We start from the raw sequence: 27,856 nt of genomic DNA, 5'->3' as shown, positions 1-27,856 counted from the left end.
CAGCCCAGGACCGCAGGTGAGCGGGGGCAGCCCACGCCTGGTGGAGGGCAGCAGCCAGCACAGCCCCACCATGGCCGTGACATGGCCATGCGAACGCAGCCGGGCTTTGGGGGGCCCTGTGGGGAGCAGCTTTGGCCCCACGAGGGACAGAGGGGGGATCCCAGGGGCCGGATGGGTGGGGGGCAAGGGTCAGCCAGTTCTCCCCATCCCTCCACCATCCCCAAATCCCCCCATGCATCCTCCTCCCTAATGTGTCATTGCCTTCCTCCATCACTAAGGGCCTTCATCCTTCCTGGTGCAGCCACCTCCTCTCCTTCATCTTCCTCTCCATCCCTCAAATCACTGCCTCCTCGCAGGGTGAAGCTGCCCCTTGGGCTGCTGCAGCTTCGGGCTCCTGCCCTTCCCCGGGGAGGCGGAGGGAGAGGGACAGCCCACCCAAGGGCAAAAGCAAACCCTCACCTCCCACCCCACTGAGAACTGGGGTCACCCCGGACGTGGTGGGCAGCGAGGGAAGCGCCTGGCCCTGCTGGTGTCCCCGGGGAGGAGGCAGCGGTGCCGGGGCAGCACAGGCAGATCATGCTTTGGCTGCTCTTGCAGCCGAAGGGTTGAAAAGAAATTAGGTCATGCTCACCTTGTGCTGGGGCTTTGGCTGCACAAACCACGTGGCGATTAGGGACAAGGGTCCTTCTGCAGGATGTTTTGCATAATTTCCCCTTGTTTAGCAATTTCTGAGCGCTTAAGTCAGAAGAAAAGCCCTGTTTTTCCTGTGCTCCAGCGGCAGCCGGTCCCAGGCTCACCCAGCCCCGCGTCCCTCGGCAGTCGCTTGCTCCCCTCCGAAATCCACTCTCCCAGCCCCTCTGAAGCTCCTGCCCGCTACACCACAATCCCCAACTCCCCATCCCGTCCTGCCAGCGGGCAGGACTTTGGCTCCGGGACAGAGTCTGCCTTCGGCATTTCCCCTGCCCGTGTAGATCCTCGGCCAGCTGCTGGGGCACCCCAGGCTGGGAGCACCCCAGCCTGGGGGTGGCCGCTGGCTCCCACCGGGGCCAGTGCTGCCTGCGGGGCCGAAGGACGGGTTCAGACTGGGCATGGCCGCGGGGCCAGGAGCCAGGGCAGGGCTCCCGTTCCTGCGGCAAAGGGCCAAGGGCAGCACGTGTCCCCCGACGCATGGCCCCGTGGCCAGCCCCTGCCCCTTTCCACTGGCGGATGGCTGTGCCGGTGTTTTGCAGGACCCCTCACTGCTTCCCAGCGCACGTGCGGGGGCCAGCCCGCAAGCACCGTCCCAGGGAGATGTGCATGCCACGGGCAAGGGATTCGCCAGCATTGCAGCCTTCGTGCATCCAAAACAGGCAGGGCAGGAGCGGGCATCACCTCCCCAGCTCCATGTCCTTTCCCTGCAGTGCCTCCCACCTCCCGCTCCGGCAGCGAGCCCGAACGCTCAGCTCAGACCTCACCGCGGCTGCGGTCAGTCCCTCCTTGAAAAGCTCACGCTGGAGAGGCCGTGGCCAGGGAGAGCCTTGCTGGGAACGTCAGCGAGGAGTAGGGACAGGCCGGGCGGTGACGTGTCCTCAGGGTGAACTGATGTGAATCAGTAATTCAAACCACTGATTTTGATCGTGACTAAGATGAGGAAGCAGGAAACCTGTTGAGATAAAGCTTGTCAAATATCTTCTTTTGCATTTTTATTTTTCAGTGGTTATCCCCAAAGGAAGCTTGCTTAAATCACGCTGCTGAGTGCTGACTGTGCTCGAGCTTTATCAGCTGGCAGAAGCCACATACCTGCGCTCTCCCCCAAGCAGCCCAGCACCGTGTGGCTACTTGGGCTCTTTTCCCTTATGTGTTTCTTACACCAGATTATTATTTTTTATTTATTGGCTTCTTCATACCTTAGTTGTTTGTTGGCCTGTGTCATGGGCATTGGCTTTGGTCACTGAACCCTGCAGGCTCAAGGCTTCATGCTTGCTGACACTCAGAGGTTAGAAGAGGAAAAGAAATCTCCTGGTGCCTCATGTCCTCGGCAGTGTCGTGGCTTGGGGAGACACAGCCACAGGACTAGGACCAGCAGGACCAGCACAATGTTTCCTTTGGCTGAGCCACCCCCATGGGACTACCACTGGCACCAGTGCTCAGAAGCTCGGGGGTTCCTACCAGCTGTTTTTCCCTCCTGGTTCTGGGAAAACAGACCAAGTTCTTCCCACTGTTAATGTTTGATTAGGACCTGCCTGTTGCTCTCTGAACTCATCCCTGTAATAAAGCCAGGCAGCTGCCTGCGCCAGCCGCGGCGGGAGGGAAGCTGCGGGGTGTACGATGGGAGCCCAAAGCTGCAGCTCAGCCCACAACTCAAACAGACAGCGCGGAGGTGCGTGCGGCACGGAGGGGCCGGTCCCGCGGCCACCCGCTTGCCCATCTGCCTGCTGATTCATTTATGATCACCTCTGTAAACCCAGGGATGTCTCTCCAGGAAGAAGACGGATCGCAGCTCAGCTGACCCCATAGATACACCCTGCAGGATATTCCTGCCAACGGCGCTTGTCATGAGAAGCCATCAGACTGCATGTCTCAGTGGCGAAGGCAAGGGGCAAACAGGAGGGGGATGATGAGGGAGCCAAGGGATGAAGGAGCCTGAGAGGACTCAGCCTTCTGCCTCGTACCACCACCACCAGCATCCCACTAACACACATCTCCCTGAGAGTCCTCCTCCACCCTGGTGCCCATCACCTCCTGGGTGAGCTTGGGACCAACAGAAACTGGAGACACGCCAGAGCTGCCTCCATCAGATCCGATTTTGCCTACACCCTCACCTCTGCCCACAGCACGGCAGATGCTCCTGCTCCCAGGTTGCTCATCCGAGCATCCATCCTCACCAGCAGAAGCGGCTGTTCCAAAATCGCTTCCCAGGGATGGTGGCGGGCGTGGAGGGGCCAAGACACGGGCACCCTTCACCAGTCCTTTGCTGGACACCACGATGGTGGCAGAAGCTCCCTCTTCCCCCTGGAGGAGAGGGCTCTGAACTTTAGAGATCCCGAGAGGTGAATGCAACCCTTTGACAGCTCGCCCTTGCACCTCAGCCCCGGGGAACGATTTGCCAGGAGGACGCGGATCCCAGCCTTCGATCCTAACAACGTGCGCGGGGAAGCGTCCTGCCTGCCTCGCGAACTTGCGCTGTCTTGGGCTGGGACTTGGCTCCGGCGCAGCTCCTCTCCGCAGGGCTTAGATCATCCCTCTCCTACGGAGAATACCCAGCAGCTGGAGGCCCCTCGCCGTCCAGGGACGCTCTCTCCCAAAGGCTCCTTTACCAGCCCCCCGAGGATTTCTCCGGGCCGTAATATTCCCCCAGACAAGCCTTTCTTCTCCTCCCGCCTTTCTTCTGTCAAGGAGCCCTCTGGGACGAGCAGCATTGTCAGGATGGTGCCAATTAGGCTGAGCCAGCTTCCAAGAGGCTGCGCTGGCACCGGCCGGGGGCTGCTGTTGCTCATAAAGGTCTCATTGTTTGGCGCGCCGTGGGGCTGCTGGCCGGCGGGGCCGGCGCGGTCCTCTGTCTCAGGCACGCTTCCCGGCTCCACACGGCGCTGGTGTCACTGCGCGCTGCTCAAAGGGATGATTAACGGGTGTCATTGCGGGGGCTGCGAAGGGGAGGATTTGTCAAGCCTCCCTCGGCTCCCCGCGAGGCCCGAACGCGCGAGCTGAGAAAAACCAGAGAACCATCAAAGTGGCCGGAGCTCCTGGAGGGGGGGAAAATCTGGCATCTTTGGCTCCCTTCCACGCTTTGTGCCTGACAAATGGTCGGGATCAACGACTAATGCGCTTTTATTAACTGCTCCCCTAGATCTGGCCCGGAGAACATGGCCACTTCAGTGAGGACGTTCCCAGTTGCCCTGTGGACACCGACACCGGCTCCCTGGCCAGGAGGAAACACCACCGCAGTGGAGGAGGCAAAGTGTGTCTTCAACGAGGAGTTCAAGTTCATCCTGCTGCCCGTCTCCTACAGCATCGTCTTCGTGGTGGGGCTGCCCCTCAACTCCTGGGCTTTGTGGATCTTCATCTCCAGGATGAGGCCCTGGAATGCCACCACCACCTACATGTTCAACCTGGCCGTCTCCGACACGCTCTACGTTCTCTCCCTTCCCACCCTGGTCTACTATTACGCCGACCGCAACAACTGGCCCTTCGGGAAATGGCTCTGCAAGATCGTGCGCTTCCTCTTCTACGCTAACCTCTACAGCAGCATCCTCTTCCTGACGTGTATCAGCGTCCACCGCTACGTGGGCATCTGCCACCCCATCCGCTCCCTGAAGTGGCTGAAGACCAAGCACGCCCGCATCATTTGTGTGGGTGCCTGGCTTGTCGTCACCATCTGCCTCATCCCCAACCTTGTCTTTGTCACCACCAGCTCCAAGGGCAACAGCACCCTGTGCCACGACACCACCAAGCCCGAGCATTTCGACGATTACGTGCACTACAGCTCCTCCGTCATGGCCCTCCTCTTCGGGATCCCCTTCCTGGTGATCGTCCTGTGCTACTGCCTGATGGCCAAGAGACTCAGCAAGTCCAGCTTCTCCAGCCCCGGCCCCCGAATGCCCTCCTACAAGAAGCGCTCCATCAAGATGATCATCATCGTGCTTACCGTCTTTGCCATCTGCTTCGTGCCCTTCCACATCACCCGGACCATCTACTACACCTCCCGCTACTTCCAAGCTGACTGCCGGACCCTCAACATCATCAACCTCACCTACAAGATCACGCGGCCCCTGGCCAGCATCAACAGCTGCCTTGACCCCATCTTGTACTTCATGGTTGGGGACAAGTACCGGGGGCAGCTGCGCCGGGGGCCAGCCCAGCGCCTCCGGCCCGTGCCCATGTGCGACCTGGCCCTGGTATCCCCCTCCGTGGACAACGTCGCAGGTGGCAGCCACGCTGACAGCGACACCCAAGAGGCAGGGACAGCACAGAGCGGAGGCGGGTGCTGAGGGGCCAAAGGGGGTTCCAGTAACCTCATCCCTGGTCTCCACGAGTTGCAGCCCCCCTGGGCTCTGTGTGGGCACCCTGGCACCCCCAGGTCCCCAAACCTGACCTGCCCCTGCCCAGCCGCTGCAGGGGTTGAGACCGCAGGGCTGAGGGCCAGTGGCCATGGGGCTTGTCCCAGCTCTGCCCCGGCATGCCGTGGGAGGAGGGTGCCGGCGCTGCTCGGGGCAGGACGGCCGCTGGGCACCCGTGGGAATGGGAAGGATGCTAAGAAAGCCATTTTGGGGAGACAGGCTGGCGTCCCATCCCAGGGTGCTCCTGAGGATGCAGTGGGGCTGACAAGTCACTGAAGAGAAGAGACACTGGTCCCTCCCTGGGCATGCACAGCCCCCCCAGACAGCGGCGTGCGGGGACCGGACTGAACCCGGGGATGGAGCCGACGCTGGGCCCCCCGCTTGCCTGGCGGAGGCTCTCGGAGATGTCGCTGTCACGCTGCTGGCCTTGGGAGAGGCGGGGAGGGATGCGGCACAGGGCACTCGCTGCCCATCACCCCCCAGTAAAGCCCCTTCCCCTTTCTCTACGCTCAGGCTTCTTTCTTCCCATAGCAGAAGGAAGAGGGACGAGATCCCCACCCTCACCCCAGAAAGCATTTGAGAGCGGAGAAAAGCCACCCTGCACCTTAGCACGGCGCAGGTTCGGAGCGAGGGCGCCGGAGCGGTGACACCCGCAGCGATGGGAGGGTCCTTGGGAATCTGCCTTTATGGGTGTTTGCTTTCCAAATGTTTACCCAGCCCTTTTGTTTGAGCAAGGGCTCGCGCAGAGGGGAGCGGACCAGAGATGGCTATCAGCGCTGCCGACTCTCCCATGCCAGCCGGGCCAGGGACCGGACGGGGCTGTCCCCACCATGGGGAGCCCCAGGAGGGGCCCCCCCATGGCCCCCCATGAGTCCTGCCAGCAGATGCCAGGGAAGGGATGCCCATAGCAGCATCAAGGTGTCACCCCCCAGCCACGGCCCTGGCCACACACAGCCACATCCCGCCGGGAGCTAACCAGGTCACCCGGGGAGGGAGAGGGCCCCAGAGATGCCACGTCCCAGCCCCGCATCCCCACCCCAGCAGACAGCGGTGCCCAGGGAGCCCCTCACTCACCACTGAGCCGAAAGCAGAGAGAGGAGACCTCCCTCCTCAGCCCAGTTAACCCAGTAAGAGCAGCTGCTGCCCCTCACCTCCCATTATACCCAACGTAGCCCAGGTGGACCCAGGAGCTGCTCAGTTGCACCTGAGTGGTGCAAGGGTCCCCTGGAGATGGGGCTCCCGGGGGGGGGACACGGGTGGGTGGCAGGTCCACCCACATGGGGAGCGCAGGGGGACGGCTGCGGTGCCATCAATCCTGTCCCCAGCACACACAGGCAGCAGCAGGGGTCTTGGAAGTCTGTATTGGGTACAGAGGCGGCGGAGAAGGCTCATCTGGGGCCAGAGCAGCACCCGCCCCTTGCCCAGGGCCACACGGTCCCGGCTGAGGCCACTTCACGGGTCCCCACGCCCCAGGGGGGATGTCTCCCCAGCCTGGCCCCGCTCACCCTCGGGATGCCACCCCAAAGGGCCCCGTCTCGTTCCCTCCTGCCACGACACCCCCTCCCTCAGCTCGTGGTGTCCCGGTTGTCTTGTGGGGACCATGCCCATCGCCGGCCCCCAGCCTCGCACCAACCCCCCCCATCAGCCCCACGTCCTCAGGGGACAGCCGTGTCACCCGCGGCCCCTCCAGACCCCTTTCAAGGGGGACCCTTTCCCACTCTCCCCTTCCCCTCGCCTCCTCCTCCCACCTCCCATGCAGTTTTTTCGGCCGGAGGAGCGGAGGGCCGGAGTGGGGACTGTCCCCTGTGTGTTCCCCGTGCCGGGCTGGCTGAAATCCCCACCCGCAAGAGCCAGCCGCCCTTGTGAGCCAGGACCTGGCCGCCGGCGCTGGCCGCACTCAGAGGATGTGTAGCTCGTCCGTCTCCGACAGCCCGTACTTGGTCTTGTTCTCGTTGAAGAGCTTGAGCAGGGAGCGGATGTACATCTCGTGGTACATGTCCACCGTCTCGCAGCTCGGGTCCTCGATTTTGGGCACCGTCACCGGCTCTCCCACTGCCGGGAGGGGAGGAAGGTCAGGCTGGTGGCACGGGGATGCGCTCGGCTCATCGGGGACATGAGCTGAGCGTCGCCTTCCAACGCCACCCGTCGCAGGGTGTCGTCCTCCTCTGCCCCTCCACCTTCTGGGGGTCCCCTCTGCCCCGGCGGGTGATGCTCACCCACGGTGGTGATGGGTCTGGCGTAGGGGAGGAAGCCCCGGGACCGGACGGAGGTGAGACCCCGGCCGTAGAAGACGCAGGGAGCGAAGCCCATCATCTTCTGGAAGCGCTGCTGGATGCTCCTCATCCAGCTGCCCTCCTCAAAGACCACCTGGCGGAAGAGGTCGTTCTCCCCGAAGGAGAAGGAGGGGACGAGGTAGGCCCTGTGGAGGGGACACGGTGGGTGGTGCCAGGGTGCCGGGACTCCCGGACCCCTGCGGTGGCGGTGCTGCCCGTGACCCACCCGTGCTGCAGGGCCATGCGGACGAAGCCCTTGCGGTTCTTCAGGATGAGCGTGGTGACGCCGGGACGGCAGGAGAGCGATTCGGCCGCGCCGCCGATGACAATGGCCACCGCGTTGCCGGTGCCATTCTTGGACAGCAGGTACCCGATGGCGCGGCGTGTCACCGGGCAGAGGCCTGCGGCGGAATGGAGCACCGGTGCCGTGGGACTGCCTGCCCCTCCAGCGCCCCAGGGGACGGGGACCTCGCGAGGGACCCCACAAGGGACTGTGCCTGGTGGGACCGTGCGAGGACCATGCAAGGGACCATGCAAGCGACAGTGCAAGGACCATGTAAGGGCCCATGCAAGCGGCCATGCAAGGGGCCATGCAAGGACCATGCAAAGGACAATGCAAGGACCGTGCAAGGACCATGAAAGCAGCAGGCAAGGGACAGTGCAAGGAACCATGCAAGGACCATGCAAGGGGCCGTGCAAGGACCGTGCAAGGGACTGTGCAAGGACCATGCAGGGGACGGTGCAAGGGACAGTGCAAGGACCATGCAAGGGACAGTGCAAGAACCGTGCAAGGACCGTGCAAGGACCGTGCAAGGACCGTGCAAGGGACAGTGCAAGGGACAGTGCAAGGACCATGCAAGGGACAGTGCAAGAACCGTGCAAGGACCATGCAAGGAACTGTGCAAGGGACCGTGCAAGGACCATGCAGGGGACAGTGCAAGGACCATGCAAGGACAACGTAAAGGACAATGCAAGGCACAGTGCAAGGACCATGCAAGAACCATGCAAGGGACCGTGCAAGGGACAGTGCAAGGACCATGCAAGGACTATGCAAGGGACAGTGCAAGGGACAGTGCAAGGACCATGCAGGGGACGGTGCAAGGGACAGTGCAAGGACCATGCAAGGACAATGTAAAGGACAATGCAAGGCACAGTGCAAGGACCATGCAAGAACCATGCAAGGGACCATGCAAGGGACCGTGCAAGGGACAGTGCAAGGACCATGCAAGGGACAGTGCAAGGGACAGTGCAAGGACCATGCAGGGGACGGTGCAAGGGACAGTGCAAGGACCATGCAAGGACCATGCAAGGGACAGTGCAAGGGACAGTGCAAGGGTGCCCCCTGCTGCGGGAGAGCTCCAGGGCGGGGTGGGGTCCCCCGGGGCTGCCAGCCCTGTGGGCAGGGCGCGGGCAGGGTGCAGGCAAGGTGTAGGCAGGGTGTGGACAAGGTGCTGGCAGGGTGCAAGCAAGGTGAGGTGAGGGTGGAGTTCAGGCAGGGTGCAGGCAAGCTGCAGGCAGGGTGCAGGCAGAGCACCGCCCCTGCCCTGCCTGCTGCTGGCGAGCCCAGAGGCCGTAGGTCCCGGGTTTCCCGCAGATGGGAGCGGGGAGCCCCCCGGGAGCCCCCTGCCCGTGGGCATTGCCCCCGCCGTGCTCTGACCCTCGGTGGCAGCAGGCAGAGGTGGGCAGGAGCGGGCAGGCAGGGGGAGCGGCCCCGGGCACCCGCCTAGCTCAGGCCAGCACAACGGGCCCTGCCTGCAGGGCTGCCCGTGAGGGCAGGGTGGCAGGCAGCTGCCCGCCCCGCTGCCCGCGGACGCTCACCCCCGCTCATCAGGTACTCCCTGAAGACGGGCAGGCGAAAGTTGCCGGCCAGGGTGGTGAGGAAGGGCCGGATGCCCGGGAACATCTCCCAGAAGCCCGTCGAGCCCGTGATGAAGTTGCAGAAGGCGCCGACGCAGAGGATGCCGTGGGGGTGGGAGCCGATGATGTAGTTGTGGCTGGGGGACAGGTCGTGCGTCTTCACCAGCTGTGGGGACAAAACGGGGGCGCAAGGACATAATGGTGGCACGTCCTTTTGGGTGGCACCACCACCACTGCCTGCAGGAACATCCCATCCCGGCACCCCGGCTCCCCACGCCGTACCTTCACAGGGAAATAATCCCGAAAGTGCCTCCAGACGGGCCATCGCCGCAAGCACGGCAGCCTCCTGCCACCTGCAAAGCGGGGAGGGACCGCAGGAGATGACGCCCACCCCAGCGGACCTGCCGCATCCCTCTTCCCACCACGATGATGATGGGGGAGAGGAGGGAAGGAGCAGGTGGGACATGGCATCTGCCATGCTGGGATGGAGCCAGAGAAAGGGGGGACCCCGCATGCCATCCCACTGCAAAGCTGGAGGAAGGGGGGCTCTGCCCATCCCCACCTTTCTCCGGCGTGTCCCAGTCGAAGATGATCCAGGCCAGGTAGAGCGCGGAGATGGGCCAGAAGCTGGTGAACACCAGGTAGATGAGGATCAGCAGGCTGACGGTTCCTGCAGGAGCCAGAGAAGAGGGTGAGCGGGCCCCCCGCAGCCCTGCCAGGACCCCCGCAGCCCAGCCAGGACCCCCCCCCAGCCCCACCAGGACCCCTGCAGCCCTGCCAGGACCCCCCCAGCCCCGCCAGGACCCCCCCCAGGCCCACCAGGACCCCCGCAGCCCCTCCAGGACCCCCGCAGCCCGGCCAGGACTTCCCCCAGCCCCGCCAGGACCCCCCCAGCCCCGCCAGGACCCCCTGCAGCCCCACCAGGACCCCCGCAGCCCCACCAGGACCCCCCCAGCCCCACCAGGACCCCCTGCAGCCCCCTACTCACCCAGCAGCAGGAAGCTGAGCACCCACTGCAGGACGGAGAGGAGCTGGAGCCAGGAGCGGACGTCCCGCTGCGAGGGCCAGGGTGCTGCGAGCAGGGTGCGCAGGGCGGTCTGGACGCTGGCGCGGCTGCCTGCGGGGAGGGACACGGCACCCAGCCCAGAACAGCGTGGGTTGTGCAAACGCTGTCCCAGCTAGCCACGGGGGTCCCGGTCCGGTGGTACCCCTGGCTGCTGGGGTTGGGGTACGGGGGCAAGGTGGGAGGTAGGATGGGAAGGATGAAGCAGTTGGGCGAGGAGGAACGGGATGGGGTGGGGGATGCTCATCCCCAGAGAGCTCTGGACCATGCCAGGAGGTGGCCCTGGGCAACCCGAGGCTGCTCTGGGGCCAGCCCCGCTCCGAGCAGGGGGCCGCTGGCTGGCTGGGCACCCCTAAGCCCAACCGCGTCTGTGAGCCTGGGTGCACCAGCGGAGCCGAGCACCGTGCTGAGCTCCCCGAGGGCCAGGGCCTGTCCCGTGCCCTCCTTGGCGTGTTCAGCCTCACACAGAATTCGTGGCTTTCTCGGCTGGCACGGGGCAGCGTCCACCCCCCGGCAAGTGCCAAGGACAGCGGCCAGGGGCCGAGCCAGGGCGGCCGAGGCTGGCCATCCCCACGGCCGTCCCCGCCGAGCCTTGCCTCCCGCGAGGGACAGTCCAGCAGCTCGCAGCCGCTCCACTCCCCCCGCCACCCCCTTCCCTCCAGCCGACCTTGGTGAAGCATTAACCGCCCCGGGCCGGGCGCCAGGATCCAAACTCCACGGGTGGCCCCATCCCTCCTCCCCGAAACGAGCCCGAGGCGCCGGTCCCGCCAGCGCACCGCTCCCAGCCAAAGGTCCGCCGTGGCTGAGACCACCCGGCACGGCCACCGCTGCGACCGCAGCGAGCTACCTCTTGTGTCACAAAAGCCTTGTTTTCTTGGGAAAACAACCCCAAATCAGCATGCCGGCCAGCCAGAGACGCTCAGGGTGAGACAGGCGCAGACCTGTCCCCATGGCTCCCCGGGCCGGGCACCCTCAGGTGGGAGGCGAACCACCGCGCCCTGGCTGGGGTGGCTGGTGGAGGTTCAACTCTTTCCATCTCAATCCAAACCATGAATGGGACAACTGAAATAAATTAAAGACTGGAGCCATCACCAGCATTGAAGAATTGTTTTCCCTCTCCCCCAAAGAGCGTGCCGTGCTTCAAGCGATGGCAATCGCCCGTGCCCGCACGCCCAGCGAGGCCTCCCCAGAAGCCCTGCCGCCCGCGCAGCCCTGCCCTTGTCAACCTTCCCAAGCCCCCTTTTTTTTCCACGGAAGATGCAGAGCTCTGCCCAGCCAATTTGTGCCTACCAAACAGTTGCTTTTTTTAGTTCCTTTTCCTAGCTCCCCCCCAAGCACTCCATGAACGTCCAGACCGCAGACAGAAAATGGAGCAACCCCGGGGGCTCCGCTGCTGGCCCCATCCATGGCGACAGAACGCTCTTCAAACCCAGAAATTCGGACTCCGCGGCCCGGGGCAGCAAGGAAAGACGAAGGGGAATTTGCAGCACTCTGGAGCATCTTGCGGGAGTAACGTTACTGAATGCATTGTCAGAAATTTCATTCCTGTTGAGCAACTGCATGCTTTCCTCCGGTGCCGCTAACCCCAAATAGCTCCGAACACCTCCCTTTCCCCTAAGCAGTCTAAAGCAAACAGACAATAGCGACAACGAACGCTAATTGCCTGACCAGCTCCTCGCATCGCCGGGGCGTCAGAAACCATTCAAACACGCTTTGGAAATATCTTACCACTAAGATTTTGGGAACAGGCTGCAATAATTGTTTTCATGGTGGCAAGGAGTTCTGCGCCAGTCCCTGGTTCAGCAGGTTAGAAGGCGAGTTTGGAAATACCGGAGCGGGATTGATTGTGTATCCAGCTGCTTTAACCAGCTGATCCAAGGTAAACCGTCCGCCGCGGAGGGGAGCAGACCCGCTCCGGCCCCGGCTCGCAGAGCAAGGAGAAGAGCTGATGGTCCTGGGGAGGATGAGGAGTCGTGGCGAGCGGCGAGGAGCTGCCGTCGAGAAGGGCAGCCGCCGCGCCTGGGAAAGGCACCGCTGCCGACAGCGGCGGCGGCTCGGCGGGGACCGCCGTCCCCCGGGAATGGTACCGTCCACGCTTTGGGTATTTCACAAACCACTGTCATGCTCTGCCAGTGTGACTCCCCTCCAGAGCCACCCGAAAACGTCATCCCGAAGCTCCCGCTCCGCGGTACGGGAACGCAGCCTGCCAAATGGGCCTTGGCCCTCAGCCCCGGCCCCCAGCACCATCCCCTCCTCCTGCAGCCCTCCGAGGGGCACCGGGGGGCAGCTGGCCCTGCCGGCTAGCCCGGGAACACTGGGGTACTGCCTGGAGAGGACTGGGGGAAGAAATGAGAAGGGAACAAGAGCAGCACAAAAGCAGCACTGAGATGGGGCTGCAGGCCAACAGCCAAAGGAACAGTAAAAATCCCCAGGAACTCATTCACTAGAGCTACTTCTCCGGATCCGCCTCTCCAGAAGTACCGGCTAGGAAGAGCTGGCTAACGTCAGACGTACGGAAGGGACAAATACACATATAGGATTGCATGTGTTGTTAAAGTGAAAAACACGCTTGGAACCCAGGAACCCACAAAACCTCATAATCTGCTGTTGTAGGCTGTAGAGACCCCGTATCCGGAAAAGGAGCACAACAGCGTTCGCAGGCGGAGATGAGTTAAGAGGAGCTGAGATTGCTACGTATAAAACATCCAAGCTCTCCTGCAGCCCAGCTGGCCCCTCGGGTGTGCCCGAATCGTGCGAATAGGAAGGAAAAACCCCAAATTCTTTCAGAGTCCCACTGTCCCCAGAGGTAAAGGAGCACTCTGCTGATGAACCCGACTGCGCCGAATCGAAGACGGTAAAAGCCTTGCGGCCTGCTCTAGGTAACACCCCGCCACGGAGGCGAGCAGCAGCGATGCTTTGGGTTTTTACCCCAGCATTTGCAACAGGTTTAGAAGCCCACGCTGAGCTTCCCGCTGCGATTCCTCACTTTCTTGCCCAGTGAGACGCCTGCCGCACGCTGGGTCGGTGCCAGGCACGGCAGACCAGTCATGCCCCCTCTTCTCACCCAGTTCAGGATTAGCGCCAGCAGCTATTTAAACTGGCTTCAGAGGAATCCAGAAAAGGTTTTCACCCCTTCAGGGTTATTCTGTAAGTAGGTATCAAAGCACGCTGACAACCAGGGCGCTACTTCGCTGTTGAATACGGCACCGTTTGTCCCAGCGTTGGCCCCTGTGGGGCTTCACGAGAGGGTCCGGAGTGCGCCCATGCTGTGCATCGCATTACGGACGCTACAGCCACGCAGACCCCGCGGTACGCTGAGCAGAAGGACAAACATTTCTATTAAAGCATTCGTACTATGTGTAGTATCGGCACTTCAAGACATCGCCCTCGAAATACCTGATCTACTCAACACAAAAGTTCCAAACACTTCAGCCCGCCCGCTCAGGAACAGCGGGATGAGCCTGCGGAAAGGCCACGGAACGCCGGGCTGCACAGACCTCCCGGCCCAGCTGAACGCTGCGCTGCAAGCTGGTGCGTGCAGGAGCCTCGGCCGAAAAACCCGGCCAGCTGACATTGCCTGTTTGCCATCCCCAGCTCCCCTGGCCGCTGGAAACCAGCCTTACAGACTTGCTCTGGAAGAGCCCAAGACAAAGAGCAAGGGATTTTCACAGCAAAAACTAGGCAGCACAAGAGATTTTATTTCGCTTAAAATATAGAGGAAAAAAATAAATACATCCACCCACAATACGAAGAGCAGTTTCCAAATTCAGGTACTTTTCTTTCAAGGACTGCCTCTGCCTGGGAGAACAGAGGCAGCCTGACCCCTCGGAAAGAGCTCCGCCTGACAGGAGCTCCGCGGCATCACTGCACGTGACCAGCGCACTCAGTCTGACAGTTAACGTAAACCAAACCGCCACGTTTACTCCTCTGACGCCGGTGCCTCCCAGAGAAGCCACGGACACCTCCGCATATGTACAGTGTATTTACTCCTCTATCTCCAGGAGACAGGCAATTCTTACAGGATTTCCAGGCCCTGCTCCCTCCACAGCGAGGGCATCAGCCCACATTCTGCCGGTTGCCATAGCCTCTTGGGTGCGTATCTTTCCAGTCATCCCAGTCCCGAGCTTTTTGAAGTGCTTCCTCATCATCCTCCTCCTCTTTTTTCTCCTGCTGCTGCTTCTGCAACTCTTCATCAGTGATACCTGCTGAAGGTCAAGAACGGGAGGGCGGGGCAGTAAGACAGTGGCAGGTCACTACTCAGGTTCTCAAAACAGAAGCCTGCCAGGAGCTGGCCTAGACAGAAAGCTGGAATTGCCAACGAGCAGTCCAGCAATCTGGTTATTCTCACAGCCTAGTAAAGTCCGGTCTTACCCTGAACACACCTCCGTTCACCCTCCCTCTCCAGAGGCTTCCCGAATTCTCTATTCCCATCTCGCTTTGCGCTCCGTACCTGGTGCTCTCTGAGGCGCGCTCTGAGCGGACACGACTCCTTGCCTTCTGCGCTGCTCATACCAGTCGTCCACGGTCATAGTAGGCAGCCCGGGATACCCAGCACCAAACACCCTACAGGAAGAGAGAGAGAGTCAAAGAAGGCACTTTACATTGCTACGAATGAGCGGAAACATAGACAACCACGCACAGCACTGCTCTGCAATCCAGTCTGTACTATTACTATAAGGCATGTTATCAAGGAGGGCTTGACAACAAACGTATTTCTACAGCCTGGGCCTTCACGAACAGGCTTGCCAGTAACCGAGCCATAACGGCATTTAGAGTTCATCCTGCCGGCTGAGAGAGGTGAGGACTGTTCTAGCGCAAAGACCCTGAATCACTTCTCCAGCCCAAAGGAGAACACTCTGCTAGCACGGCTTGCCAAGGAGGTCCCGGGAACTGAATTAGGCACAGCTTGGCTACATAGATGTATGGAAGGCTCAGGGCAAATAATGTCAAAAGCACGACAAGAAATCTGGTTTCTATCCCATTTTGTGCTTTAGCTGCCATATTCCTTGCAAGAATCTCACGGTGCCACAAAGCATTAAGGTCTCGATACCCTAGGGAAAGCCTTTCAGTTAAAAACTGTATTATTGTGACTGATGATTCTCTGGTAGGTATCACATCTTCCCAGCCCCTAAGATCACTTATTCGAATTCACCGAAATCCTCCAGAGTTTACATTAGATTACGAGACCACACTTGCTTTTCACTGCTGCGCTCTTTATTTTAACAGTGAAGAACAAGCCTGTTGTATCACAGAGAGGTTAGAGGGGCAGACAAGCCTTGCCTCTCCACGGCTTACCAAACACAAGCACGTGGCCTGTAAACTAACACAGTGATATTTGCTTAATACAGTGATATTGCTTAATCTCCTCTCCTGCCACCCCAACAGGAGGAAACAGCGTTAGCTAAGGCACTGCAGCATGCTGGTAACAGAAGAAATCAGAGAAAGTTCAAGAAATGCATTAGGTGTTCCCCCCATCCCCTGCCCGGATACAACATGTGTCATCTCGACGTGACACGCTGCCTGAAAGCGACTGCTTTTCTGCATTTGAAAGAGTGTCATAGGCTCGACATGAGGACAGAGCACTGCCTCGTACTGCGTCTGAATAACCAGAAAACAACATACTTAGCCTGAGCAGCGTCCCGGGTAAGAATGAAAGGTTTCAGTGGAGCCCTGACTTGCCGAGAAGTACCGTGTGGTGGTGCTGAAGGCTGAGGATGCAAACGACAGTCACAAGATAATCATGTAGATGAGAATCCCCTGCTCTGCTTCCCACCCCCAACAAGTTGGTAAAGGTTTTGTAGAAGAGAAATGCCTCTGCTGTCAGAGCAACATCCCCGGATGGACAATTCAGGCCTTAATCCAGTTTAAATCATGAACTCCACCTGTGAGCTTCTACAAACCACTTCTCTTTGTGCCTTTGTTACGCCCGCTCTGATCAAAACAGAAAGCCGACAGAGCTAAACCAGATCAGCTCAGATCAAAGCATGAAATATAGCTTATTCTTCCCCGGATGAAACGCAGTACGGTCTGAAGCAAGCAGAGCTCATCATTCCCGATGATATCACCCAGGGCACTACAGAAGAGCAGACTTCTGCAACGCCAATAATGAACTGCACAAACCAGCTGTGCCAACAAAGCTGGGCTATGGTCTATGTCAGCACATTATGGCTTTTTATTTCTAGGCAGATGCTTTAGGTGAGTAACATAAAGCCCAGAAACACTGTTCTACACAGGAACTGCAGGTCTACAGAAGCTCTCAGCAGTCAGAATGGGCATTTCTGTCATGTCTGGACACTTTGTAGGCCAGGAGCGTAGGTCTGAAAGAAATCCCAAGGATCTTCTTGTAATTTACAAACACACTTAGCTCTTCAGAGTTCAGGGTCTGGCAGAACCCAGCAAAGTGGCGAACAGCCTCTGCACGCAGATGGTTCAGCCATGGCTGTCTAGAACACGTGGCAGCACCAACAGTGACTAACCCCAAAATCCGGCCCCTGCCCATTCAGAATTAAACCAAACCCCATCTGCTTGTGCTGCGAGCTAAATTTCCATCAAGAATTCACAGAACAAAACCTACAAAACTCTGCTGTTGAATTCCTCTGAGGTTCTTTTACCTGCAACAGGGTCTGTCATCAGGTCTAACTATCCACAGTCCACAGAACCTGCAGTGCAAGAGACATCTCATACCTGTTTCGCTGTACCTCTGCTCCTCAGGATGACCATTTCTTGGTCAATACTCTCAATTTCCTCAAGGCTGGTGTTGATCCACTTCTGGATTTGCAGTATGTAAAATTCCCGTATCTGATCCTCATCTGCTTTCCCGCTCTCCACAAAGGTTGTCATAGAGGCCAACCTGTTCTCCAGTTCCTTCTTCTGCTTATATCTGTCTCAAAGAGAACAAAACGAGATCATTTAAGTAACCTTTCTCTAAAACAGCCCAGATACAGTGTTTTCTAAAATAAACAATTTCCTCTTTCTTGAAATTCAATCAAATTGAATTCAAAAATGAAATTCAATCTCTCTCAAAGAGAGCTACCTCCTGTCCCAATCCTCTTTTAACTGCTTTTCACAGAGGTGACCGTTGCTGACCAGCGCTCATTAGGGTACGCAAATCCCAGACATTCATAAAGCTCCTCATGTCTTTGACAAATCTCCCTGTGCGAGGAGGACCCACTCCTTTAACAACAGAGTCAGTCCTGCAGAAGTAAAGCAGTGGCTTACAGGAACGTACCCGTTACAAAGCGGAGGAGCACCGGCAGCACCAGATCACACTGCTTGTCATTTGCTGATGACCTCTGACGGTGCGTAAGCAAGAGGCAAAACGCCAAGCAGGGGGATCCATCTCCCCACCTCATCTGACTGACAACGGAAGGTTTTTGACAAATGAAAACTACAGAAATCAGAACAGTTCCTCTCTGCTTAAAAAAGGCTTTGAAAACGCATGTTTATATACATACATGCAGCGCCAGAATCTTTCCCTCCCATCTTCCTCATCACTTCCATCTGTCAACTCAAATTGAGACATTACATAGGATCTTTACTACTCTTTGAAAGAGGTTTAACATGATTTCATGTATTTAAAAAGAAAATTGTATACAAGAAGGGAGGTTGTGATGGTTTACTGTTGTAATTTAAGTATCTCCTGTCTGTTAAAAGCAGCTTTAAGACGACAGTTTAAATTTAGAGGCACCTCTCTCAATTATTTTTTTCTTCTCCTAAAAGTTGAACAATCCTTCAAAATTAAGCCTCCCAGGTAAAATTAGGCAAGCCTGGCAACGTTAATCTCCTGGAGAAAACAGGTCTTTAATTCATTGGCTTCTTCACTGAGAAAACCAATGTAATAGCTATTTTAGTTGCTTCTATACGACACAAAGATATCAAGAAGCTGCTTATAAGGCCGATTAAAACACTTTTCCAGTTTCCGTCTCAGGTGTTTTTGTGTGTGGGGGTTGTTTTGTAATATAATTTTGGCTTTCTAGATTTTTTTGATGTTTTCAGGAATTAGTTACTAAAGGGAAGAACTATCTATATAATACATTTCCAGGCTAAATCCTTGTGTCCCACTTCCTTCAGCTACAGTGCCACCTGAAGAACCAACAGTGAGAACCAAGGATTAGAAACCCAGGGGAGCTGAAAGGACAAGGAGCATACAAGAGTCGTTCTAAAAACCAAACCCATCCGCAAGTGCTCCACAGAGAACCCCCAAACCCACATCTGAACCCACCGAGCTCCTGACCGCCCAGCCCTCTCCTGCGGGGAAGCAAAGCAGACCACTCCATTCCCGTTTGTCTCTACACTCCGCAGCGGGGTGGGTTCTCTTCAGCGGGCCGCTGCAATCCCAGCCCGCTCCCCGGGACGCCGCAGTGCGTGTTCATTCGGAGAGCAAGGCTAAAGGCAGCTAGGATGGGACACGCCTGGAGCCGGCGTGGCGATACAGGCCTTCTTAGGAAAATTATTTTCACGCGGTCTATGCATGTTACTGAAAGCAAATATAATTGCAACGTCTCACCCTGATCAAGCGCTAACCTGCTTGCGACAGAACTCACAATGCAGGCGCCTCCCGTTTGTCTCCATGCGGGAGGAGTCGCGGTACAGGCAAATGCCAGCCCTCAGCGAGAGGGGAGTTCGAGCGTAACCGAAGCCCTGCCTGCAGCGCCTACAAAACTCCCTCGCACTCGGGAGGCGACGCGAGCTCTCAGACGGCTGACAAGCTGCCCGTGCTGAAAAGGCTGTGCTGCGCTGACCCCAAAGGCCCCGATGTATTGTAGCATCCCAAACCCATCTCGGTTAGGTTACTCTCTAGAACATAAGTCATATTTTTGTATTCGTGCAATTTAAACAGCTCTTGAGCTCAGTTTGGGCCTTTCAGTGCTACCACAACAAGCAACAACTTGATCGTCAAAATCCCAACTAAAGCATGACAAAGAGCTATCAATCACCTCCTTTTTAAAGATAAGCACACTGGTAGGTAACTTCCGAAGCGGGTGGCTTTATGCTGTTAGAGGTGATTTAAGAACTAATCGTAACAGCTTTTGTGCAGTTCTTCTTCAAAGACCAGAAACGAAAGACATAAATGCACCTCCCCAGCCTGTGCACGATCCAACAGCATTAAATAATACGTGGTGCTTATCTTAAAATGAACGTTTCACGGTCAAAGCATTCCCATGTCAAGGGAAGCAGTTCTTCCCCGACAGTCCTTGTCTGTACAATCTCGCACTGCCTGAGGCTCTCCCCTCCTCTTACACTGGTTCCCAAATGCCTTTAAAGACCGCAAAGCAAGAGCCTACCTTTCGATTTTGGCTTGCCTGCTCGCCGCCATGGCCACCAGGCTGGGCTGGGCAGCAGCGGGGCGCCCCGGGGACGGGCTCCCGGCGTCCTCCTCTCCCGGCGGGCTGGCGGGGGGCAGGTGGAAGCTGCCCAGCCCGTAGCTGCTGCAGAGCTTGAGGAAGCGCCAGAAGTGGGCCCGAGCGCTCTCCAGGTGCTCCAGCCTCCTGCTCAGGTCCACCTGCTTCAGCGTCAGGGCCCCCAGCAGGGCGGGCAGCGGCAGGTACTTCAGGTCGGCCGAGGCGATCTCCTCCAGCTCCTCGTTCTCGCTGCAAGGGGAGAGACCAGACGAACCTTCCCGTTTCCCTTCCCGCTCCGCTCCGCCCGGGCCCGGCCAGGCCCAGCCCGCTCCGCGGTGGCCCGGAGGCCCGTGTGGAGGCGGCGGAAGGCACGGAGGACCCCGGCACGGCCTCGCTGGGCCCCCGAGGCCCGGGCCCGGGCCCAGGCCCGTCCCTCCCCTCCGCTCACCTGAACAGGTCCAGCTGCGCCACCATGGCGGCCGCCCGCTGCAGGGCCTCCAGCCCCTGCCGCACCTTATCCTGCACGGCCGGGGCCCCCGAGGAGGGCTCGGCGCCGGCCTCCACCTCCTCCCAGAGCCGGCGGCCCGCCGCCAGCAGCTCGGCCAGCCGCGGCCCCGCACCGGCCCCCTCCGCCATGCTGGGCCGGGAAGGCGCCGCCGCCCAACCGCTTCCGGGGCGGCCGGCGGTGGCCCCGCCCTCTTCCGCCATCTTGGTGAGGGCAGGGGGCCGCCCGACCCGACGGGGGCGCCATCTTGGGAGGGCCGGGCCGGAGGCAGGGCCTGGCGAGGCCGCTCCCGGGCGGCGGGCCGCGGGCCGCGGGCTCGCCCCTCCGGGCCGGGCAGCGCCCGGGGACGGTGGCGTCGCCCACACGAGGCTCGGCGGGGCGGTGGGCCCTCACATGCGGCCGGTGCTCCCAAAGCTTGCCCCGCTGGTTGCCGCCCAGCGCAGAGGCCTCCCCGCGCACTCCCAAGGGAGGCAGTGTTAGGCCCGCGCTGGTGACGTGATCCCATAAACAAGCAAAAATGAGGATAATTAGATAAACAGGCGGAAAGCATGCGCCCCCCGCTCCAGAAAAGAGAGGGAGGAGGAGGGTGCACCCGCGCTGCCGTGGCTCCGGGGCCGTAAGCGGTGGGTGCGGCCGGCGCTCGGCGCCGGGCCCGCGCTTCTGCGGGCTGCTGGCTCTGCGCGCTCCGTCCCGGCGGCTGCAAGGAGGGAGCCGGGCCCTGGCTGGCCGCGACGCCCCGCCAGGCAGGCAGCACCCCCGGGCAGACGGGGCGAAGGGAGGGCGTCCTGCCCGCGCTGCTAGGGCAGGGCCTCGGACCGGGGCGGCGGGTGACGGACGGGGTCCGCGTCTGCTCCTGGGAGAGCCCGGATGACACCGAGCCTTAGGACAGCAGCTGGGTTTGATACCTGCGAATATAGATAGAAGCTATCAATTTACGTAGTTAGAATCATTATACAACAGAGGTAACCAGACAAAAGCAAATCTTTGTGAATAGTTAAGACACTTGTAAGATAAGAAGCTCCTGAATTCCTCTTTAGGCAGCTAGGCCTTGGGAGGCTTTAGACAGCTAGTCCTTCAGACTCCCCTTGAGACAGCTAGGCCTTGGGAGAGCAGACGTGCGGAGCCATGAGGATAAGAAAGTTGCATTAGACCTGAACAAACCGACCTTGAAGGACATCGTAGACATGATCCCAGAACTGAGTTTGCGCAGAAGTAAAGGTCAGTCAGCGAACACAGTGAAGACGACTACGAGCCTTCATCTGAAGACCCCCGAAGACCACCTGAAGACCGCCACGGAAGATGATTGTGCATGCGGATCGGACATTTACATATGCTAATAAGTTCCAGGAAATCTCATGTTTATGTAGACAAATTCTCAGAAATCCTATGAATATGTGTATTTTCATAGTATATAATTACTAAAAGTTTATCAAGCTGTCGGAGCACTTATGGTGGAATTATCCCCAGTGCTGCCCAGCGCTGCAATAAAGAATGCCTGCTTTCTAAAACTCCAAAATTAAGTTTTAGAGAGTGAATTATTTCGCCGCTTTCCAGTAGCAGGCTCAGTAGGGCTTGCACTGCGCAGGGCTATGGCTGCATGGCCTGGGACCTGAATCGGACAGACGATCCCGGCAGCACGCAATGCACGGCGTGAACGCTCGCTAGCGTAGCGCTACGTTTTATTGTTTTAAGTACAGCACCTTCCATTTCTTCTCTCTGTATTCTTTTCATAACGTGTCGTGGTTTAATGCCAGCCAGCACCTAAGCACCACACAGCCGCTCGCTCACTGCCCCACAGTGGGATGGGGGAGGGAATCGGAAGGGTGAAAGGGAGAAAACTCATGGGTTGAGATAAGAACAGTTTAATAATTGAAGTAAAACAAAATAGAGGAGGAGGAGGAGGAGGAGTAGGAGTAATAATATAATACAATAATAATATACAAAGCAAGTGATGCACAATGCAGTTGCTCACCACCCGCCGACTGATGCCCAGCCCATTCCCAAACAGCGATCGCTGCCCCCCCCGGCCAGCTCCCCCAGTTTCCATACTGGGCACGATGCCATAGGGTATGGAGTAGCCCTTGGGCCAGTCGGGGCCGCTGTCCTGGCCGTGCCCCCTCCCAGCTGCTTGTGCACGGGCAGAGCAGGGGAAGCTGAAAACTCCTTGACTGGTGTGAGCGCTGCTGAGCAACAACTAAACCATCAGGGTGCTATCAACGTTATTCCCGTCCCAAACCCAAACCACAGCACTATACCCGCTACCAGGAAGAAAATTAACTCTATCCCAGCTGAAACCAGCACATAACAAAAGTAAGATAAGCAGCCTTTCTCATTTTTATTTCACTCCTAAGTCCCTTCTTACAATATCTCTGAAATTTAAACAGGCGTAAGGCAGGTAAGGCTTAAAGCTGGGCTTTTAGGACCTGATGTTGGTCCCTTAGAAACACAGGTAATTGACAGGGTGTGAGAAATGTATATGGTGTAACAATAATTCAGGGCGGGCTGGAAGCACTCAGCCTCCAAGAATGAGGTCAGTTTACGATTTACTCTGTTTGTTTTCTTCATACCTACGCGAGCTAGCTCGATAAAAAGTTACTCATGAACACCCGAAGAGCTGTGGGTTTCGGTTTGCGTTGGCTGTGCTCCGAGCACCCCGCGGTGGTGCCGCTCTCCTGTCGCCCTCCCTGCCCGTGACGGCTCTGCGTGGGCGGCAAAGGCAGGCGCCGGAGGTGTGAGGTACGCCAAGAGCTGACCGCGTCGTTCTGGGGTGTTCTGCACGCCAGGCAGCAGGCGAAGCACAATGCTGTGTCCGGCGGTGGGAAAATTAATTAGTATAACGATTGGCAGTGGAGCGGGGCCAGGAATCTGCAGCCGTTTGTTCTTCGCTAGCAGAAGATGCTTTGGCGTCACCGACAGTTACAACTAGTTTGCTTTCATCGAGGCAATACCACTCTCAACAGACCATCTTGCCCCTTCGTATGTGTTAGTTAAAAGCTACAGTAAACCTGTCACCTCATCACCCCTGTAACTGCTATGAGTCAACATTTCAGCAAGGCTTTTAAGGATCAGAGCAAAAGACACTGCTGGAGTGAGCTCCTCTGTTGCATTGTCCTTTGTCTCACCCAGAGTCTCTGAGCAGTTCACAGATCACCTTTCTATAGGATATCTCTGTTTAATCTTTAACAAACATCTCCTTAGGGCATTCTCCTCCAGGCCTTTGCCCCTCAGAGCAAGCCAGGCGGATTCATAGGCTTCCTCCCCAGGTAACTGCGAACGGGCTGATGATGGAGAGTGGGATCTCAGCCCACCTCCCTGCCCCTTAGAACCGGGAGAGGCAGCTTCGACCCAGGCTGCCGGAGGCGCAGCACCTTATCCCGCTCGCCAGGCAAGCCAGACCACGAGAATAGGAAATCCGCGTGAGGCCTGGTTTCCTTTGAGATGGAGAAGGCTTTGCCTCTAGAGCCGCGTGGGTTAGCTGGTTGGACGCTGCTGAATCTTCTTGCTAGAAGTTAATCACCCCCCTGTTTTTCTCCGCTGTCCCAACAGGTCAAGAACAGGTTTCAGTTACACCACGGAGGCATGAAATCAGTAAGGGTTAGTGACCAGAATCACCCTCCGGCTGCTCTTCGGCGCCAGCGTAGCAAACTGCGAGTACCCACACGTGTTGTTCTCCTCCTGCCTGAGGTCCGCCTGGCAGGACATGTTTTTCCGAGCTGCCCCTTCTAATTACAGAGCTAATGTTCTCAACACAAGGAAAAAATAAATGATTCTTTGGAAGGCGTAATTACCCAGCAAGCCCCTATTCACACCACAATGAACCTCAAGCTGGGGACTACAGGAATAGTAGCTGTGATTAGTCCCACTGCGTGTGAAAAGGGGGAGTTCCTGGAGCTTTGGCAAGCTGGGGATCGATCTCTCCCGCTCCTCCCCAGTTCTGCCAGGTGTCTCGGTGCGGTAGGTTTTCAGCATAAAGTCAATGTCTAGGGACCAGCCTCAGCTTCTGGAGGGTTCTTGCGTTTCTGCTTCCAGACATGAAGCGTGCCCATGTGCTTTCCATTATACAGGTAGTAAAACCGGCAGCCGCGGTGTATTGCATTTAACGCACATGTGTGGAACATCTGGCCGTGAGCATCCAGAAGGCCTGCCCGGTGCTTCCCAGGAGCTCCAGCACGTTACGTCTACATCCAGTCTTCCTGGAAGGTGTTAGAGCTTCTGCATGTCGTCCTGCAGCACATGAGTGCTGCTCCAGCCAGACTGAAGCACGCCTGGAAATTCCTTACTCCACCACACAGGACATGCGCAGTGGTCACGGCTGACACATAAGCAAGCTGAGAAAGTCCTCAAAATCTGTACGGCCCCGGTTCCGGGCTGGTGGGAGGATGCTCCTGGAAAAGCCCAGTTGGATGGTAGCCCCAGAGCGGCTCACGGGCCCACGTCAGCTTCTGCTCTGGAGAGGAGACTGTTCTGCAGCTCCCTCCCTGCTTTAACTCGCTTTCTGACGGACCTTGGAGGCAGTGTCCCCAGGGGGGCACAAAGGGAAGATGCTGCTATTTAGTGATTCAACAGGAAGGCCATGGCATCTTCTCTGTACTGGCAGAAAGGCGATTCGAAACGTCCACCGTGAGCAGCCTCCAGGATGCTGCCTGCGCTGAAGATGGATGGGTTTAAGCAAGGGAGAGGGAGAAATATGGGCTGGTGATGGGAGAGCAGGGTGCTCAGCAGTGCCACCCCGCTCCTTCTGGCCCCTGCAGACGCTGTGGGGGTACCACAAACCTGCGGCATCTGGGACTTTTCCGCTCTGATTGAGCAACTTGCTGAAATACAGGGTTCTGAGCTGGAAGGGATGCCAGCCTGCCCAGCCTAGGAGAGGGGACGGAGGTCTGCTTCCCCTCCGAACCTCGCGCAGCCATTGCCGCAACTGCCCTTCAAGCACGCCCAAGGGCCCTCAGCCTGCTTCCCCCTCTGGTCTTATGGCTGTTACTCACCTATGTTGATTTGTCCCTGTCCCTCAGCTGAAGATCCCCGTAAGGACAATCCCTGTTATCATTTGTCATCCTTAGGGCATCATGATATTGCTGAACACCCCAGAAATAAAGGAGAACAGAGATGCAAGGGTTTTTCCTTAAATACAAGCGTTTACTCATGTTTGTGTCTTGTGGTGTGATAGTGTAGGCACCAATCATCCCAAAGGTCAAAGCAACATCCCCCAAATATTTACAGCAGTACAGATGCCGATGGGCAGCAGAGCCCCCAGACAGCGGCCCCATCCTGTGCCTTCTCCTTGCTCTGGCTCAGCTTCCTTTGGGAAGAGCACAAGCAAAAAGCAGGTGGAGGTCCTGACCCATGGTCCTGGCCCAGCCGCAACACCGGGCTGTAGGGAAGAAATGTCCCGACATGTTCTTGAACACAGAGTCATTCTTCCTCCAAAATGCTTACTTAATTACCAACAGCTTGTTGCCCTTGCTCAGATTATCCTCTTGGAATAAGTTATCCAGCATCCCTCAATGAATAAAGAAATAAAAGGAAAAAAAAAAAAAAAAATCAGTGCTTTAGAAGCAAAGTCAAAAGAGTCCACGAAAACCACTCTCCTTTCTTCAGATTTCATTGTGTGCACAAGTCTAACCAGCAGGGAACAATCACATTCATACCAGCGTTACTCCTTTCAAGCCCAAATTAAAAATCAAGCAGTAACCGAGAGGAGGCTTTTCAGAGCAAAGCCTCTGCCTGGTTCTCACCACATTTCATGGAGAGGGATGGTTTTCTTCTGTGCACAAGCCATTTTTAGAGCCATCTCTCCCATGTCAGTTCACAGCACCACAAAGTGAGAGACTTCTGCCATGGCCATGGAGAATTCAGCTCCAGGGAGTCTCATTTCCAGAGAGACAGATAAACAAAAAGCCACAAGACATCGGGAAAAATGGCTAATGACAGGAAAGTCAAAGAGGTAGATCCATCACATTAGCAGTGAGCCTGGCGAGGGTTCCTGAAGCAGAGGGTAATGACAGCAGCCTACCACAGGCTGGAGAGGAGCGATTGTGAAAGCGGGGCAAAAGAAATGCGTGAAGATGTGTCTGAAGGGCTGCAAAGTCACAGTTGTTACAGAAATGCTCTCAGTTTTGAGGACACGGCTACTGGCCTTGCCCAGGTTTGTTCAGGTCCTGAAGGGCTATCTGCCAGCGCTGGAGATGCTTGTGGTGGAAGCGAAGGTGTAGAGGGTTGGAGAAGAGCCCTCCCGCACCCATTTCTCTGGCAGAGGGCTGCACTGGCTGGTGCTGGAAGCCACCGGAGGGTGATGTCAGGGTCCAGGTTTTCCCACCTTTCGCCTCAGAGGGTGCTTGTGCTAGCCTGGGTGGGGTGAAGGGGCTCCGTGTCCCCCTGGCACCTTCCTACTGGCTTTTCTGCCCAAGCAGGGTTAGAGAGGGAAAATGCAGGCAGTCAGATGGGTCCCCCCAACCCTTGGGACCAAGCACAGGGTTTATTCCCTCTGGATCCACTGTCTGATGCCGACTGCCCTTGCTCTGGCTCTCGGTCCATGGGAAACCCTTCCAGTCCAGCAGATCTCACAAACCTGCTAAATCCAGGCGTGGGCCCAGATTACACCACCTCCCACTCGGAGCATTGTCACTTAACTGTCACCTCCCCGCCATCGTCCTTCCTGCCAGCCTGGCCCTTTGCACCCTTCGACTAATTACAGCGCTTTCCGATTTCCCGCAGGACACAAAGGGAGCCCAAGGTCCTCGCTGCTGATTGACCCCGCCAGTCCTTTCCCAGCTCTTCCCAGTTGGGCTTGCAGTCAAGATGCAAGGAGCAAGAGGAGGAGGAGGAGAGGACTCTGCATATTCAGCACTTGACCCTGCTTTTTCCCAGGCAGAAATTCAAATGGGACCTCGCTAGGAGGGGATCACAACATCTCCACAGGGCATTCCTAGCTATTGTGGCTCCTCTCCTCTACCCCAGGCTATGTGTGCTTGTAGTTACCAAATGCAAATCACATTTCCCACCCTCCTGGCTGAATCCCTCACTCCACAAGATCCTTCCCCTGTCTTTTTCTCACCAGCTCGTTTTGCAATGCTCGGCAGAGTTCACAGCCCCTCCCGGTTTCACCTCCCTCTGATGCACAGCGAGGTGGCTACAGGGAAGGTATTTAAGCAATCCTCCTAATTAAGTACCTGCATCACCTCTTGGCTCAGCCCGGCTCTGGACACAGAAACTGCAGGTATTTTGCAGCCTGGCAGCTGAAGACTCCCTTTTCTGAGGAATGCCAGGGACTAACCCCTAATTGCATTTTAAAAGATAGCTTTTTGGCCTTCGGCAGCTGTGACGGAAGCCTTGCAGCTGGGGCTTTACTGTCACTCTGGGAAGGCCAGATGTCAGCAGCCAGATCAAGTCAATGGCACGTTAACAACTGATGATGATGGTTAACTCACTGGGTTAACTGTGCGAGCATATGCTTCACCCCCGAGCTTTCCAACTCCCAGCTCCCAGGCTTGTCTCAAACCACCTTTGACTCTCAGCTCTTATTCACGGTTAATACAGAAACCTGGAGCACATTAAGTGGAGGGGACGGTTTACAGTAAAAGCTCATGACTTGATTCCGTGACCCAGCAGAGGCTATTGAAAATGATTGAATGAATATGGAAATGAGTAATCGTACAGCTGGACTTGGGGCTGAACGCGGCCAACTCCATTCAATGCGAACCACAAATAAACCACGGCGCACGCAAAGCCGCCAGAATCTCAAGGTCATGGTGTGAGCTGCAGGAAAGTGCCCTAGGATTTCC

The 27,856-nt window shown here is 57.6% G+C and overlaps 3 protein-coding genes across 5 annotated transcripts; 1 reads left to right on the top strand and 2 right to left on the bottom strand.

The window, feature by feature from the left end:
- Positions 1-2,799: 2,799 nt before the first annotated feature.
- P2RY4 (pyrimidinergic receptor P2Y4) lies at positions 2,800-4,967 on the top strand (the record flags this gene model as incomplete). The annotated part of the gene is made up of 2 exons (XM_082322990.1): positions 2,800-2,837; positions 3,827-4,967. Exon 2 carries the CDS (start codon positions 3,843-3,845, stop codon positions 4,965-4,967), a length of 1,125 nt encoding a protein of 374 aa, XP_082179116.1. The 5' UTR covers positions 2,800-2,837; positions 3,827-3,842.
- On the bottom strand, positions 4,039-11,997 carry LOC309595724 (diacylglycerol O-acyltransferase 2-like; the record flags this gene model as incomplete). 2 transcript variants are annotated; one of them, XM_082322989.1, is made up of 9 exons in its annotated part: positions 4,039-4,057; positions 6,974-7,088; positions 7,253-7,455; positions 7,536-7,710; positions 9,128-9,332; positions 9,449-9,519; positions 9,729-9,836; positions 10,155-10,283; positions 11,958-11,997. In XM_082322989.1, the coding sequence occupies 9 exons, from the start codon at positions 11,995-11,997 to the stop codon at positions 4,039-4,041; spliced, it is 1,065 nt and encodes a 354-aa protein (XP_082179115.1). The 2 variants fall into 2 exon arrangements, with proteins under 2 accessions (XP_082179115.1, XP_082179114.1); XM_082322988.1 differs by lacking the exon at positions 4,039-4,057 and having other exon boundaries at positions 6,934-7,088.
- A 1,916-nt stretch (positions 11,998-13,913) lies between these two features.
- Positions 13,914-20,220, bottom strand: IGBP1 (immunoglobulin binding protein 1). Of its 2 annotated transcripts, none has more exons than XM_082322858.1 (6): positions 20,019-20,220; positions 19,514-19,819; positions 16,914-17,109; positions 15,852-15,937; positions 14,680-14,792; positions 13,914-14,434 (listed from the first exon to the last, which is right to left on the bottom strand). In XM_082322858.1, the coding sequence occupies exons 1-6, from the start codon at positions 20,204-20,206 to the stop codon at positions 14,286-14,288; spliced, it is 1,038 nt and encodes a 345-aa protein (XP_082178984.1). In that variant the 5' UTR covers positions 20,207-20,220; the 3' UTR covers positions 13,914-14,285. The 2 variants fall into 2 exon arrangements, with proteins under 2 accessions (XP_082178984.1, XP_082178985.1); XM_082322859.1 differs by having other exon boundaries at positions 13,914-14,431.
- Positions 20,221-27,856: the final 7,636 nt, after the last annotated feature.

Source organism: Platalea leucorodia, assembly GCF_965183815.1.
Source record: "Platalea leucorodia genome assembly, chromosome: 10".
NCBI classification, from domain to species: domain Eukaryota; kingdom Metazoa; phylum Chordata; class Aves; order Pelecaniformes; family Threskiornithidae; genus Platalea; species Platalea leucorodia.
The sequence above is the reverse complement of the archived record's forward strand: the minus strand, read 5'-3'. Positions and strand labels throughout refer to the sequence as shown.